Source organism: Perna viridis, chromosome 8 (assembly GCF_037379345.1).
Source record: "Perna viridis isolate PV_CMFRI_1.1 ecotype Kerala chromosome 8, ASM3737934v1, whole genome shotgun sequence".
Lineage (NCBI taxonomy): Eukaryota > Metazoa > Mollusca > Bivalvia > Mytilida > Mytilidae > Perna > Perna viridis.
In genome coordinates this window covers 27362220-27375642 of record NC_142452.1, presented here as the reverse complement: position 1 = coordinate 27375642, position 13423 = coordinate 27362220, and the positions used below count along the sequence as shown (strand labels likewise).

The 13423-nt window shown below is 34.0% G+C and overlaps 1 protein-coding gene across 2 annotated transcripts in view; it reads right to left on the bottom strand.

Annotated features, from left to right (window-relative positions):
- LOC148610052 (sodium-dependent multivitamin transporter-like) overlaps window positions 1–13423 on the bottom strand; it is a 43369-nt gene that overhangs the window by 1108 nt on the left and 28838 nt on the right. For both annotated transcript variants that reach the window (XM_088542009.1, XM_088542008.1), the window contains exons 4-14: window positions 12763–12830; window positions 7661–7815; window positions 7146–7286; window positions 6059–6188; window positions 4881–4969; window positions 4460–4575; window positions 3171–3238; window positions 2724–2810; window positions 1757–1953; window positions 893–996; window positions 150–268 (exon numbers count right to left, since the gene is read on the bottom strand). In XM_088542009.1, coding sequence (XP_088398135.1) covers window positions 150–268; window positions 893–996; window positions 1757–1953; window positions 2724–2810; window positions 3171–3238; window positions 4460–4575; window positions 4881–4969; window positions 6059–6188; window positions 7146–7286; window positions 7661–7815; window positions 12763–12830 — 1274 coding nt within the window. The remainder of the gene's footprint in view (window positions 1–149; window positions 269–892; window positions 997–1756; window positions 1954–2723; window positions 2811–3170; window positions 3239–4459; window positions 4576–4880; window positions 4970–6058; window positions 6189–7145; window positions 7287–7660; window positions 7816–12762; window positions 12831–13423) is intronic.

Below are 13423 nucleotides of genomic sequence, written 5' to 3'. Positions count from 1 at the left end.
ACGATGAATTGTACTAAGTATTTCAATGAAAATTTAAATGTTAGGTTAACTACGAAATTATTACACACAGAACATCAACCACGTTCAGATTATTACATTTGGATAAATGAACTATAGCTGACGCCAAATAACAATAAGGATATACTAACATCTGTGTGTACAATACCGAATCTGAGTGGTTTACGTATAGACTCTGGTAGGTACGGACAGAGGATATCGAACACAGGGGAGATTAGTCTGGCATCTAACGACTTAGGGTCGGTGTAACCTAGATAAAATCAATAAAAGATTCATTACCAGTCGTAAAAATTCTTTATATTGGGTATGGACTAATGATTTTGTCGGTCGGAATTTCAAGAATTCCGTACAGATTAATGCTAATTTTCACATATGACAACATCTCTTTAGTACATGCATACTGAGTTTATTATTACATATCATGTTATACCAGAGCGTGCCGGAATTACGAAGACATTTCGCAATCAGTTAGGCTTCTTGAACGGGGTTATTTTGTGCAAGATCAAACTTGCCACTACAAAAGTGCATCATGAATTCGTAGTGTTCTATTCAACTCCGCAATTATAACCAATTAGTTCAATATTTTACAGTTTTCCTTCCTTGTCCTTTATTTAAAAAGCAACTAAGTAGGTGTTACTAGAAAAGTAGAGTACGTCTACCCCCAGATTCACCACCTCCATGCTTGTGGTGGAGTCTTGGATGTCATTATTTTTTGAGTATATATACGTGTATTTAGGTTATTTGATGTTCTGTGTTGTGTCTGTCTTTTGTTTGTGTAGTCGGTATCCATTTACTATAATTTGGTTCGATTCCTGGTTCCCTTGATTTCCGTACAAAAGTGGCAAAATGTATAAGGTAAGGAAATAATACGTGCCCGTCATAAAACTGACTAAAAGCCCAATGAAAATCGTTGTTGCTGGCGCTATAATCATATACCAAGCAAAGGAAACGTCGTAAAGAGGGAAAATCTCTGGTTCACTACAAAGCAAATAAATTATTAATACATGAACCATTTCAGCACTGAATACGCATTGGTATATTTTGTATAAAAATGGAAAGTTCATTGTTTTTATTTTACACTTCTTCACGCCATGATGCATGCAAACAGAAATTTCTTTAAGCTGTTGAAAATCAGCTTTCTCCATTTAAGAGTTACCAAGTCGCTTTTAAGTGAAACAAGCATTTTCTACCGTTTGTGTTCGTGCATCTTTTGTTGGAAGCAGACGGCATCCAAAACAAGTGTTGTCATTTCTTTAAGAGGTTAAAGGTTTAAGAGTGTTCAAGCTGTTTAGTACTTCTCTGTCTAAGAATCAGGCAAAAATGTGTTTAAGATGTGGCACTTGAAGGAAAAAAAACGAAAAGATATTATTGCATTATCCAATTATTTGTACCTCATAACATCCAGATATAATAATAAAAGTGTTAATTAAGTTTGCCTATGTAAGATATTGACATGTCCAATTTAATTAAATGCACTATTGATTTTTCCCCCTCAATATTTTCCTATATAAGTAATCAAAAGATATCTATGTCACAGATGCCTCAGTGTAAATTTACAAATTTTCTGTTGTTTTCTAGATGTATTGAATGTATTTGAGGCAAAAAAAAATATGATGTGTCAAACATATTGCCTGATTCTAACAGAGAATGGTACTTAAATTTGTATTTTTCATGCCAATTCATGTTAATGAGTGTGTTTGCTGTATCAACCCTTAGTGTGAAAATTCACGGTTTTTACCCTTTGTCTATTTTCATTGTTGATACTGTTGTAATGTTGTATGAATACTGATCAAACAAAGAAGAACTGTTTAAAGAAAAGTTAGCATCACATCCTTCTGTGGACAACGGGGATATTGGAAACTTTTTATATATAAATGATCCTGTACCCATCCATAACATAAACATCATACTTGTAACAAGTCCGGTCATTGCACCCTGAAAGAACGAAATCTTCTAAAAGGAATTTATCTAGTACATTGTGCAATCTTTTTGAAAAAAATGTCGCCATTTTTATTTGAAATGCCTTTATATTTATGTTTGTTGTAATTGTTGTTGTTGTTATGTTGTAATTAATATCAACTTGTAAGCGTCCCCTTTAAATTAAGACAAAATATACCCCAAAACAAAATGTAAAAACTCCAGGACAGCACATGACATCTACAAATCAGTTGGATTTTCGTGAATCAAAGCAGATTCGAAATTCACTTTAATGACTCATCACTGCTCAAAGCTAATTCGGAGAACAAAGATCAGTTGATGGTTGAGCATACTTTCGGAATTTTCGGGTCGGTTTATGATTATTGTTAGTGTTAGAATTTGTAAGTGTTTTGTTACAGATAAAACCTAAATGTATGTAAAACTAATTAAATCAATATTCCTGTCATGTGGTTATTAAATCATATATCCCCAAAATTATATGTCCTTTAAAATAATTGTACACATATTTGCAAACATAAAACGAAAGAAAAATAAAATGCCATCGATGGCTTTATTTTTCTATTCAAGATCAGAAATAGTACAGAATGCAGAAGAATGAATAACAAAATTCGTTTTGTATCTTTTCTTATATATTCCTTTCATGATTAACGCTGAATATAAACCAGAGAGCAACAATATTGTTGATTGCAATGTTTAAAAAAGTAAAACAACCTTAATGACTTAAGAGTTTCAATAAAGTGTGTATATTTTCTAAGCTCCAACTATACCTTTGCATTCGCCCAAGGAAAGATAATCCCCAATGCAATTACTCCATGTACAGGGGAACCTAAAATTCCGAACATTGACAAAGCTGCCTATAAATATAGCAAAGATGTTATTGTTTACACCAACATACACATACAAAAACCATACAAAAACATAAACATACGTAATGATACGTTACACTATGCTTCACAAAAGTTTGACTTTTAAAACTTTGTGGGAACAAGGGGTCCTTTATGCTAAAAAAATTGGTTGAATATATAGAAAAAAACTGGAAACAGAAAAATGCAGTTTTTTCTGATTTTCCAATTTCCTCCTTGGAAATTCACACCCCAAAATGATATCCTCTTTTAAAATTCCTTATTCACGATGAATGTGGAAGTTAATCACATACTAGGATAGTAAGAATAACACCTTTTTGTAAAAGTGGTTACCGTAATAATCTATTTTACCTTCACAACACCACCGAACGCTGATGCTACGTATGCAAACAACAGGCACACACATCCAAGTGATAAAGCTGAAACAAAAGTAAATTTCAGGAGAATTCAAAATAGTAATAGTCATTGATATAAAACACGATGATGAATATAGGATAATAAGATATCAAGCGTAACAATAAGGTTATATAACCATCGTCCACTAATTAAGGATTACGAATAAGGGTAAAAACAAAATCACCGAACAATAATCCGATCCAAAATAAATCTGACGAAATAGATAATACACCATTTCTATCTAGATTCTACAGCGCGCCAAACCTCCTCCATTGTGGCGTGAATATTCCGGTGGTGATTCAATAGCATTTACATGATATTGCGTCATAATCGGTTAATCAGCGGTCACAAAAAATACCATCATTACTCATGCAATTTTTTCAACCATGGATAGATATCTAAAAAGAATTTGGTAAGAGACCTTTTAAGACACATTTCCTCATTTCCCTGATTATAGGAGTCACAGATACTTATGGAGTTCAAGGATATCAGAGTACTCCCTCTAGCGTAAATACCATATGCTAGAGATGAAACTATATTACTGCACAGGTGTTACCCTACCGGTACACTTTGTACGTGTCATAGGTTTGGGTAGAATCTCGAATTCTTACTGTTTGGTTTTGGTACATGTTATGTTACGTTATTGTGTATGCCGGTTGACGTCACCGCATTATTTCTGCAATAAATTTCTTTCGTTCAACAAGCGTATCTAACATTTAGCGACTAAATAGTGCTCAGAACCCTGGCCGGGTGTGTGGCCCAGATGGTGGAATGGGGTACCCCTGGCATGCTACATGTTGGAGTCGTCAAGTTATAATACGGAAAACTTGACCGCAAGCCATAGTGGTGCACCATCTTGGGAAAAATGACAAGTTCATCGTACGTTAATGAACCTTTCAGTAGTTTTCTATCGGAGTAGGTACCATTGGGCTCCGCTACCCACCTCTCTCTATTTGCTGCGGCAAACATAATTTGTCGAACTTATTATCCTTGTGTCCCATCCCTTTTTCATTTCAACATCATTTCATGTTCATTTCATCATCCATTTCATGTTCATCGCCTGGATAAACCTGAAGTATTGCTGCGCGGGTGTTAAACAACAACAATCGTTCAATTATGACATGCAAACAACCAATTAAACAAATAAAAGTAAGAGCTCTAATACGGGAGTAGGATTAATGGTTAAGAAATGAGAACACGCCAATCCATTAAATATAAAGGTAACATTGTAATAATATATTTACCGACAACTTTAGTGACATGGGCTGCACATCTGTCAGTGATACCAGGCGCTACGAATGGCCTGACAAAATCTTGCAGTATTACTGCAGCCATGGAATTCAAACCAGAAGATACGGTGCTGTAATGAAAAGGGTTGATATAGAGTTATATAAAAAAGTGGAATGTAACAAAAGTAAAAAAATAACAAAGACACAGCAAACAAAACAAAAACGAAAAAAAAAACGAAAAAAAAAAAACCGAACAAACGAACAAACAAACAAAACAAAAGTAAATAACCCCTAGCACACAAAAACAGAAAACACTTTTGAAAACAAATGACTGATTAAGTGTATGAATTTAATTGGATCATATTACATATTGCAAAATTCACTATGTTGTCTGTTAATAAAAAAAAAACCATGCAATTTGAATTATTTAGAAAACCTTAAAGATCCACTAAAGACTGCGGCAATAAATAATCCGGGTAATCCTGGAACCTTTCCCATAAGTTCCATCACAAACAGCGGCAGAATCTATATTAAAAAAGAACAGTATTCAGTTAATGTGTGGACACTTTAATAACAATGTACATGATGACAGATATGTGTTAACATAAGGGATTTGGAAGCATGTATTACCTGGTTAAGACAAGTCCAGGGTGGACGACAGAGGAAAGGAAAACTATGACACGTTGAACAAATAAGTTTTCATGGTACAGATGAAAACATCGTAACGATCTACAAGTTTATGATGATGATCATAAAACTTAAACTTCTGTAGTGATGATTTTAATTTTGTAGCATCATAACCCTGTTCCAGAAGCCTAATTATAAGAAGTCTAGCGTTGTACAAAGCTCTGGCATAGCGTATGAGTGATACGAAAACTCCATACGCAGGTGCTGAAATGATGTTGTCACAGATGAAAAGTTGACAATACAGAATGAAAAGTCATCGCGTTTGTCCTATAGATTGGTCAATAGTTTTTCCTTACCATCGATCTCTGAGTGTAGGTCAAGATATGAAGCTGACTTCCCAGTGTCTGTAGTGTCCTATATCTCAATTTTTATTTTGTTTTTTTTTGGGGGGGATTGGGTAGACGTGAAATATCAAATCCCTGACACTACGACGAGAACATAATTATATTTTTCAGTGTTGTGTATTTTTTCAAATATTCATACTTTCTAAAGGACACGAACCATAAACTCATTTAAAGCTTGAAAACTATTTTTATGGTATCTTACGTGTTTTGTTTCCAATATGTGCGAAAAGTATATTTTATACCGAGTAAAATGTATTAGCGTGAATCCCGTGAACTTATCAAGCTAAAATGATTGCATTCTTTGTGGAAAACAGATGATAGGATCATTATCGGGGTACCTTGTGACTCGAAACAGCAGTCACTTCCACAAAAAGTCGTAAGAGTAAAATTAGTAGTAAATTGTGACGTCACAATACTTAACTCTAGAATGACATCATAACATACGACTAATTTTACACTTACGATTTTTTGTGAAAAGGACCGCAGTACGGTATGTTGAGCGGTTTCTTTGCAATGTGTCAGAATAGTTATTTGTTTGATTATACATACTCGTTAAACAAAAAAAGTTCTTTTTTTCACTTACCTGATCGCCCGCCTGGACAATTCCAGAAGTTAAAGGGTCGCATTTATGGTAATATGCAAACATCACAAGCCCATTAAGACATCCTAACAAAATCATTAGCATCATTCCAGGACAGCTCAACCATAACGCTCTAAAATAAAGAAACCATTGCGATATACCATTTATTTAAAATGCAAGACAATATGTTTGTACACTTTCAAATATTGGATGCGCTTCTAGTTTCACCATAAATATATCGTTTAATGGATAGAAAGCATAGAAAAAAAATCCCCAATGTGCAACATTTTCTCACGCCAAATTTAAAGTAATTTTTAAAGTTAATTTGTTTAACCCATGGCCACTGGAAAATGAATTATGCTATTCGATATTTAAAAACATAATATGAAACCTATATTAAGAACTTTTTGAGAACAGTTTTTTCTGTTCGTAAAAAGCTTTAAAAAGATCTGTTTGTTCTCTAATCATGATATACAACAGGAAAACCTAAACATATGCTTTCCATACGTTTTAAAATATATAGACACATATGCTTAAGATCACTAAAGAAATGTATGTTTTGTGTCTATAAAATTACTCTGAAACAATTTTTTTCAAAATTATAAGAAAGCAATTCACTAACCATATTTTTAATCCTAAAGAAGGCATACATTTACCATGTGATTTTCCAGTTTTTCACTAATTAATTGTTTGTCATGATGGTCAAAAATATTGAAAAAAAAACATACCAGAAATTTGATTTTCTTATGATTTTAAAAACACATGAAACACATATGTTGCAATATTTCCTGTTTATATATCTAACTAATTGGAAACTACTTGGAAGAGTAATCAAGGGAACCGAGGTCATAACGGTAATCAAAAGAATGTAATCCAGGGACAAAGACCAGTCATGGAAAACAAACATACACAACAAAGAACATAAAGTAACTAAAATCATACATACAAAGTAACAAAAGCAAATGAGCAACTCGGACTCCACTAAAAACTGGGAGCATGAACCATGTGCACCGGTAGGGTAAGCGTCCTAACAATCTTGGAAAAATCCCATACTTGGGTTTAAATCAGCTACATGACAACAAAGACTTACATTTTGGCTTTCTTCAGAGATCCACATGCGAGAGTCCGTTGAACTTGTGCTTGGTTTGTTCCGAATAAAGTTGTCCACATCATAGCTTGACCAAACAGTGTGTTCCATACTGAATAACGAATCGACGGATCCCAACTAGTCCTAAAAATATAAGCTCAAGTATTTTGTTTCTCAATGACCAGTATGCAATGTGAAATTAGTTTAAACATTTAGATACAGAGAATGTGTGGATAATTATGTTGAATTGACTTTTTTTCTAAACAAAACAACTGGCAAACTATACCGAGAATTTCTCAGCAGACTCTTAGTAGGAAATATTGTTTCTATTTTTATGCCTAACATAAGATGACACCAATTAAAGTCTCATAAAATTGAGTCAATGTATTTTGAACCCGGATATAACAAATACCTGTCTAAAGATTACAAACGCTAAAGTTCAAAAGGGTTCGATTTAGACAGGTTTCTCTGTACATTAATGAAATAATATGTTGTTTAAAGAGATTAATTCTACATACTCATCTAATTTTATTCTACCATTTTCTTGCGCAATTCGCCATATTTCTGATATTCCTCCAACCTTAATGGACCCCCATATTAAAGTTGTTGTTACTCCAATGAACATCAGAACAGCTTGAAAACAATCTGTCCATAAGACAGCTTTCATACCTCCCTAATTGAAGAAAAACACGACGTCTGTGATGTTAAATGTTTCCAGATAAAGTTTTCAACTTTCAATGCGTTGATTGGCAAATGTACTGAACATTCCTGGTTAATTACATTTTGCATTTTAGGTAGTTTCATTAGCGTTCGTTAACTTTAGTTTGAAAAATGCTAATTAGAAATTAAAGTTTTATGCAACAACTTAGATTTTTAAGAACGTTAATTCCGATAATGATAGTTTTAAAGTATAACCAAGAGTAACTTAATTACATCAATCATTGTACTTGATTTATATGATCTTTATGCGCCCTGTAATTTGGAAAATAAAATATTTATTCTAACTCTAGTTTCCGACCGTAAATTGAAGTAAGTGCACCAGAAATGCAATTCATCGTAGACAAACTATAATTAGCACTATATTTTACATTGATAAACCAAGATTATCGATCGTAAACTATAGTTTGCGTGCAATAAACTAGGTTTAGCGGCCGCTTACTACAGTTATCGAGCGATAAACCCGAGTTGCTCATAAAAAGTCAAGTCCGGGTTAGAAAAACGAGGAAAGCAAAACTATGACCCGTTGAATAAATCAGTTTTCATAGTGCTGATGAATACACCATAACGATCCACGAGTTCATGATGACGATCATAAAACTTCTGTAGTGATGACTTCAATCTTGTAGCAACATAACCCTGTTCCAGAAGCCTATTTGTTAGAGTTCTAACGTGATACAAAAAGTCTGCGTAGTTTCGGCAAGTCTGGCATAACGTATGAGTTTTGATATGAACACTCCATACGCAGAAGCCGAAGGGATGTTGCCACAGATGAAAGGAAAGTTGACAATTCTGAATGAAAAGTCATCAGGTTTGTCGTAAAGTTTGGTCAATAGTTTTCCTTTACCATCGATTTCTAAGTGTAGGTCAAGATATGAGGCTGACTTCACAAGGTCTGTAGTATCCTTTATCTCAAGTTCTTTTGGGTAGATGCGATGTATCAAATCCCCGAAATTAGGATTGTTTAAAGATAATACGTCATCTGTATAGCGGAAACTGAGATTGAAGGATCTAGCCAAACGATATTCTTTCTTTCTGATCAGATCAGCTATAAAGTCAGCCTCATAAGAGTGAAGGAATAGGTCAGCAAGTAAAGGAGCACAATTTGTTCCCATTGGAATGCCGACCGTTTGTTGAAAAACACGTCCACCACACTGGACAAATATGTTGTCGATTAAAAATTCCAGCATTTTGTAAACATCTTCCTCTGTATATTTGGAAGATGATTTGGAATTATTTCTTACAAAGTATGAGGAATCTCTACCAAGAACTATATATTTGTATCTAGGTATACCATCTTTTTTGGAAAAACAATGATGTATAATGTTTTTAAATCGGGATTTTAACAGAGTATGGGGAATAGAAGTATACAGTGTTGAACAATGATAGGTTTTAATGCTATTATATTCAGATAATAGTCTTGAACTTATTGTCTCCAAAAGATCTTTCGAATTTTTCAGGATCCACATTGAATTTATACCACTACGGGAGTAACAAGTGGTGTGGTAGGACTGCAGATCCTCTTTGACAGTTGTGAGTATAGAAGTTAAAGGTTTTGAAAGAGGTTTGGTGGTACATCCAGCTATGAAACGTTGTTTGTATGGATTCTTGTGAAGTTTAGGAATCCAGTACATAGACGGTAAATCACAATCATCGTCCTTGGTAGAGAGACCAAAAGAGGATAGCACAGAGTTATGGTTTTCCACAATCTCTTCTTTGGAGAGAGTGGTAGCGTAGCAGTGTAGGTCTTATCACTGCTATTATTTTCTACGTCTACCTCTGATAATAAACATTGGATATAAAACGTTTTGCAGACAAAAACAATGTTGTTTTGGGCTTTGTCTGCTGGTACGACAACATGTTGTCATGTATAGTAGACAATGTTTTTGCAACATCGGGGTCTTTGAAAACTGATGTAGCCTTGGCACTCATTGACGTACTTAAAACTTTTATTCGTTTCAAAATTAAAGACCTCACGACCTTTAACCACTCTGACAGAGAGTCGATGTCTTCTTCTCGTTTTATCCATTTTCTTGCATATTCCTCGATGGCATCCATAAGAACTTTAAAGTTATAATTCCAAATTATGGAGCGTGGTTCACGGTACTTGGGACCTTTAGAGAGGATATTACACAGAGATTCGTTTTCGATAATGGTTAAATCTCCCTCAACGACGTGACCAGAAGGACCATATTTGAATGGAGAGGTTTTGCAAGAACAGTCAGGTGGTTTAGCTTGAAGTCCGCAATCTCAAGGTTCTGCAAAAGCCTTTTATAATTGAAAATTTGGATGCAATGGGTGCAGTATAGGAATATGAAATAATTGGTATGGATTTGTCTTTGAAATGTGGGGGAATTGTTTTTGTGATGGAGGATGTTAGCCAAATTGATTGCATCTATACCTTTGTTGACAAACGGTAGTGGAAGAAATGATCGTTTTTCTTCATCTTGACTTTTCACACAAACTGGTTTAAAGAGTCTGTGGAAACCAATATACAAAATGATGGCAACAAGTCTGTATAATGATGAGGTGGGGTCAGAAACAGGAGTGTCAAGACATGTTTTGCAAAGGGAGTGTAGTAGAGTGAGAGGTATAGAATAAAGTTTGGTTCTAATGTGATGAAGTCCAAGAAGTTTTTGTATGAAAGGAAGGAGACCATCTATGAAGTCATCGTGTAACTTAGGTGACGTATAGTGGCGATGGCCATGACTCCTTTCCCGTCTTGGATTTTTGTCAAATAAATTCATCATATTTACGCCATTATTATATTGGCTTGAAAGGTTTCCTATACTTTTGATGTTGTCATTGCATCCGTAAGGTATTGCAGTACCTAGTCTGCGTATCCAGTACTCCTCTCTTTCCCTACGATAGTTTTTACTTTGAACGGGACTGTTCGTAGGATGGTAATTTTTTTCTAAAATACGAACTTTCATGGAGAGGATTGAATGATCTTGTTGATTAAAGTGTTGATAAATTGTCGGGAATTTGGTGGTGTTAATTCCCGAACGATGACCGCACATTCTTTTATTTAATCGTTCTTGCGTTTCTCCGACATATATTAAACCACATAAGCTGCATTCTCATCCATATATTAAGTTTGTTGATTTGCAACTTAAGTCATCGTGACTTCTTGTATGGAAGGGTTTGTTTGTAAGGGAACTGGAGTAGTAAGGGTCGGTTATAAGAATTTTGCATGTTTTGCAATTTTTAATACCACACAGTTGAATTGGTCGGGGCACTTTCCATACCAGATGAAAAAAAACCCCCGAAAAACCGATTCTACTTCAGCCTATTCTTAATTGAAACCTTTTCTCTATTCTCTATTAAAATATTATGATATGCTTGTTAGTTAAAAATCAAGTCGCCATCGACGTATAATGCTTAACGAGATTCAATATGTATCTTTACGATTGATAAATGTAACACAATACAACTTCATCTTAGTTTTAAGCTGTGTAAAGTGTATTTTTCAATATATGCACATTTAGGTATGCACATTTTTGGTGCATGGAAAGTGTACTTTTTATTCCTTTACATAACACTTCAAGTGCAGATGAACAGATTTGACATTGATTTACATGTTGTATCTATATATGTTATCATACAGTTTAAACATTGTCATAATATTATAATAAATGTTGTCAGTTAACCGCAAGATGATTTATTAAATACAAGGCAGTCTACGAATCAGGCAGGAGTTGAAATACGTTTTTTCCTGGACTTTTCATTGCATTTTCATTTCAATACTCAACGAAACACACCTGACACGAATAAACATTCTTACATAGCTATTCCGATTATACAGGGAAAGAAAATGGTAATGAATTTGTACAGTGTATTTTATCCATTCTACATTGTATATCTATTTACCTGCACTATAAACTGTCTGAGCTTTCTGATGTATATAGAATGTTTCATACCAATACGTAAGTTTTGCATTTTTCCAAGCAGCAATTTAAATATATGACCTGCATTATTCTTTAATGAATCTGTACGTTATTGTTAAGTATTAAAATGTCGAAGTGGGTCACATTGGGCCATATGATAAAAAAATATAAGGATAGATTTAATGTGTCTTTTTATCAAAGTATATTCTTGATAGCACAGGTTAATTACACATATCTGAGTTTACAGTCATGTATCTTGGCACATGTGAGAATGCTTATGTAAACGGAAAACTTTTAATGCAGAAACGTGACAGTTGTCGGGGATTCCTTGTGGAATTATCGTAGCAAATATGCATAAACTAGAAATAATTATGTAAAAGTATATGCATATACATATAGAGTGAAAGGCAATTTTTAAGCATGACTTCTTCTCTAGTATTTTCCACGAAGAATAAAGTAATGAGGACACGTCACCTCGTCTGAACTACTATCTTTGTTTAGATTATCTAAGGTAACCTTCACATGTACTTTCTTGTTTTATCGTAATCATAAAATAGAAAAATCGTGCTAAATATTTCAGACAAGTTTATGTTATGACTCTAATAAAAGAAATTTCTCATTGGTTAATGACCTTCATGTTTGTTTTGCCCATGAATATAATCTGCTAAGCTGGCAATTAAAGGTATGATACAAAGTACATTTAGGTGTAGTATCAGTTACATTTAAAAAAATAGAGTTTCAAACGTCAGCGTAGGCAAGCGACTCTGCTTATTGTGATTAACATTTATTGAAAAGTGATTGATTGGTTAATAAACTTAAGTTTAAAGTCTCCTGACAGGTGTTTTATACATTACAGTACCGGAACACTATCATTATAAAAATCCTGCTTTGTGCTTGTTTGACACAGTAAGCTACATTTTTGTTGCTAGCTCATATAAGCAACGGTTATATATAGAGCATACACGCAAAATACATCCGTTGAATCCTACCGCCATAAATTTTGCAGTAATACTTACAATAGCCGTATAGACTGTACAAACTATGCCAACAGACAAAATTGCACCCCATAACGAGAAACCAGTTACTGAAACAAAGCAAAAATAGAAGAAGAAAGCTCAAGCTTCGATACTGCATGCAACAGTAATTCTTCATGCTAATAATTTGAAATATACATTGAATCATGTAACCAGCTCAACCGATGAACTTTTAAATTCCAAAAAAAGGGACTTTAAAATTTCTACGGTTGAGACGGAAGCTCGTTTCACCAAAACACATTAAAATTGATATAAATAGACTTTCTGAGAAGTTTCTCGTTTAATAAGAGCTGGAAAAGACAATGTATATCACTATATGTCTACCCAGGTAGAGATGAACTTTGCAGTCAATTTAAAAGCATGGTACTCTTCTCCTGACCTCCTCCCAAACTAACCAAGTTGTTTTAATATTAATATCCTACTGTCGAGTTAACAACAAGACTTATGTGTACAGCAAGTAATGACCATTTGTTTTTAATGTGTTTTAATATTTATAAAATGATGTTTGCGTGGTAAAAATAATACTGACAAATATAAAATAGCCAAATAGAACAATTGCAGTTAAAAATATTGACTATGTTTATTGCATCATATGGCCATACATTACATCCTTGACTTTATGGCAACAACATCCCAAAATTTT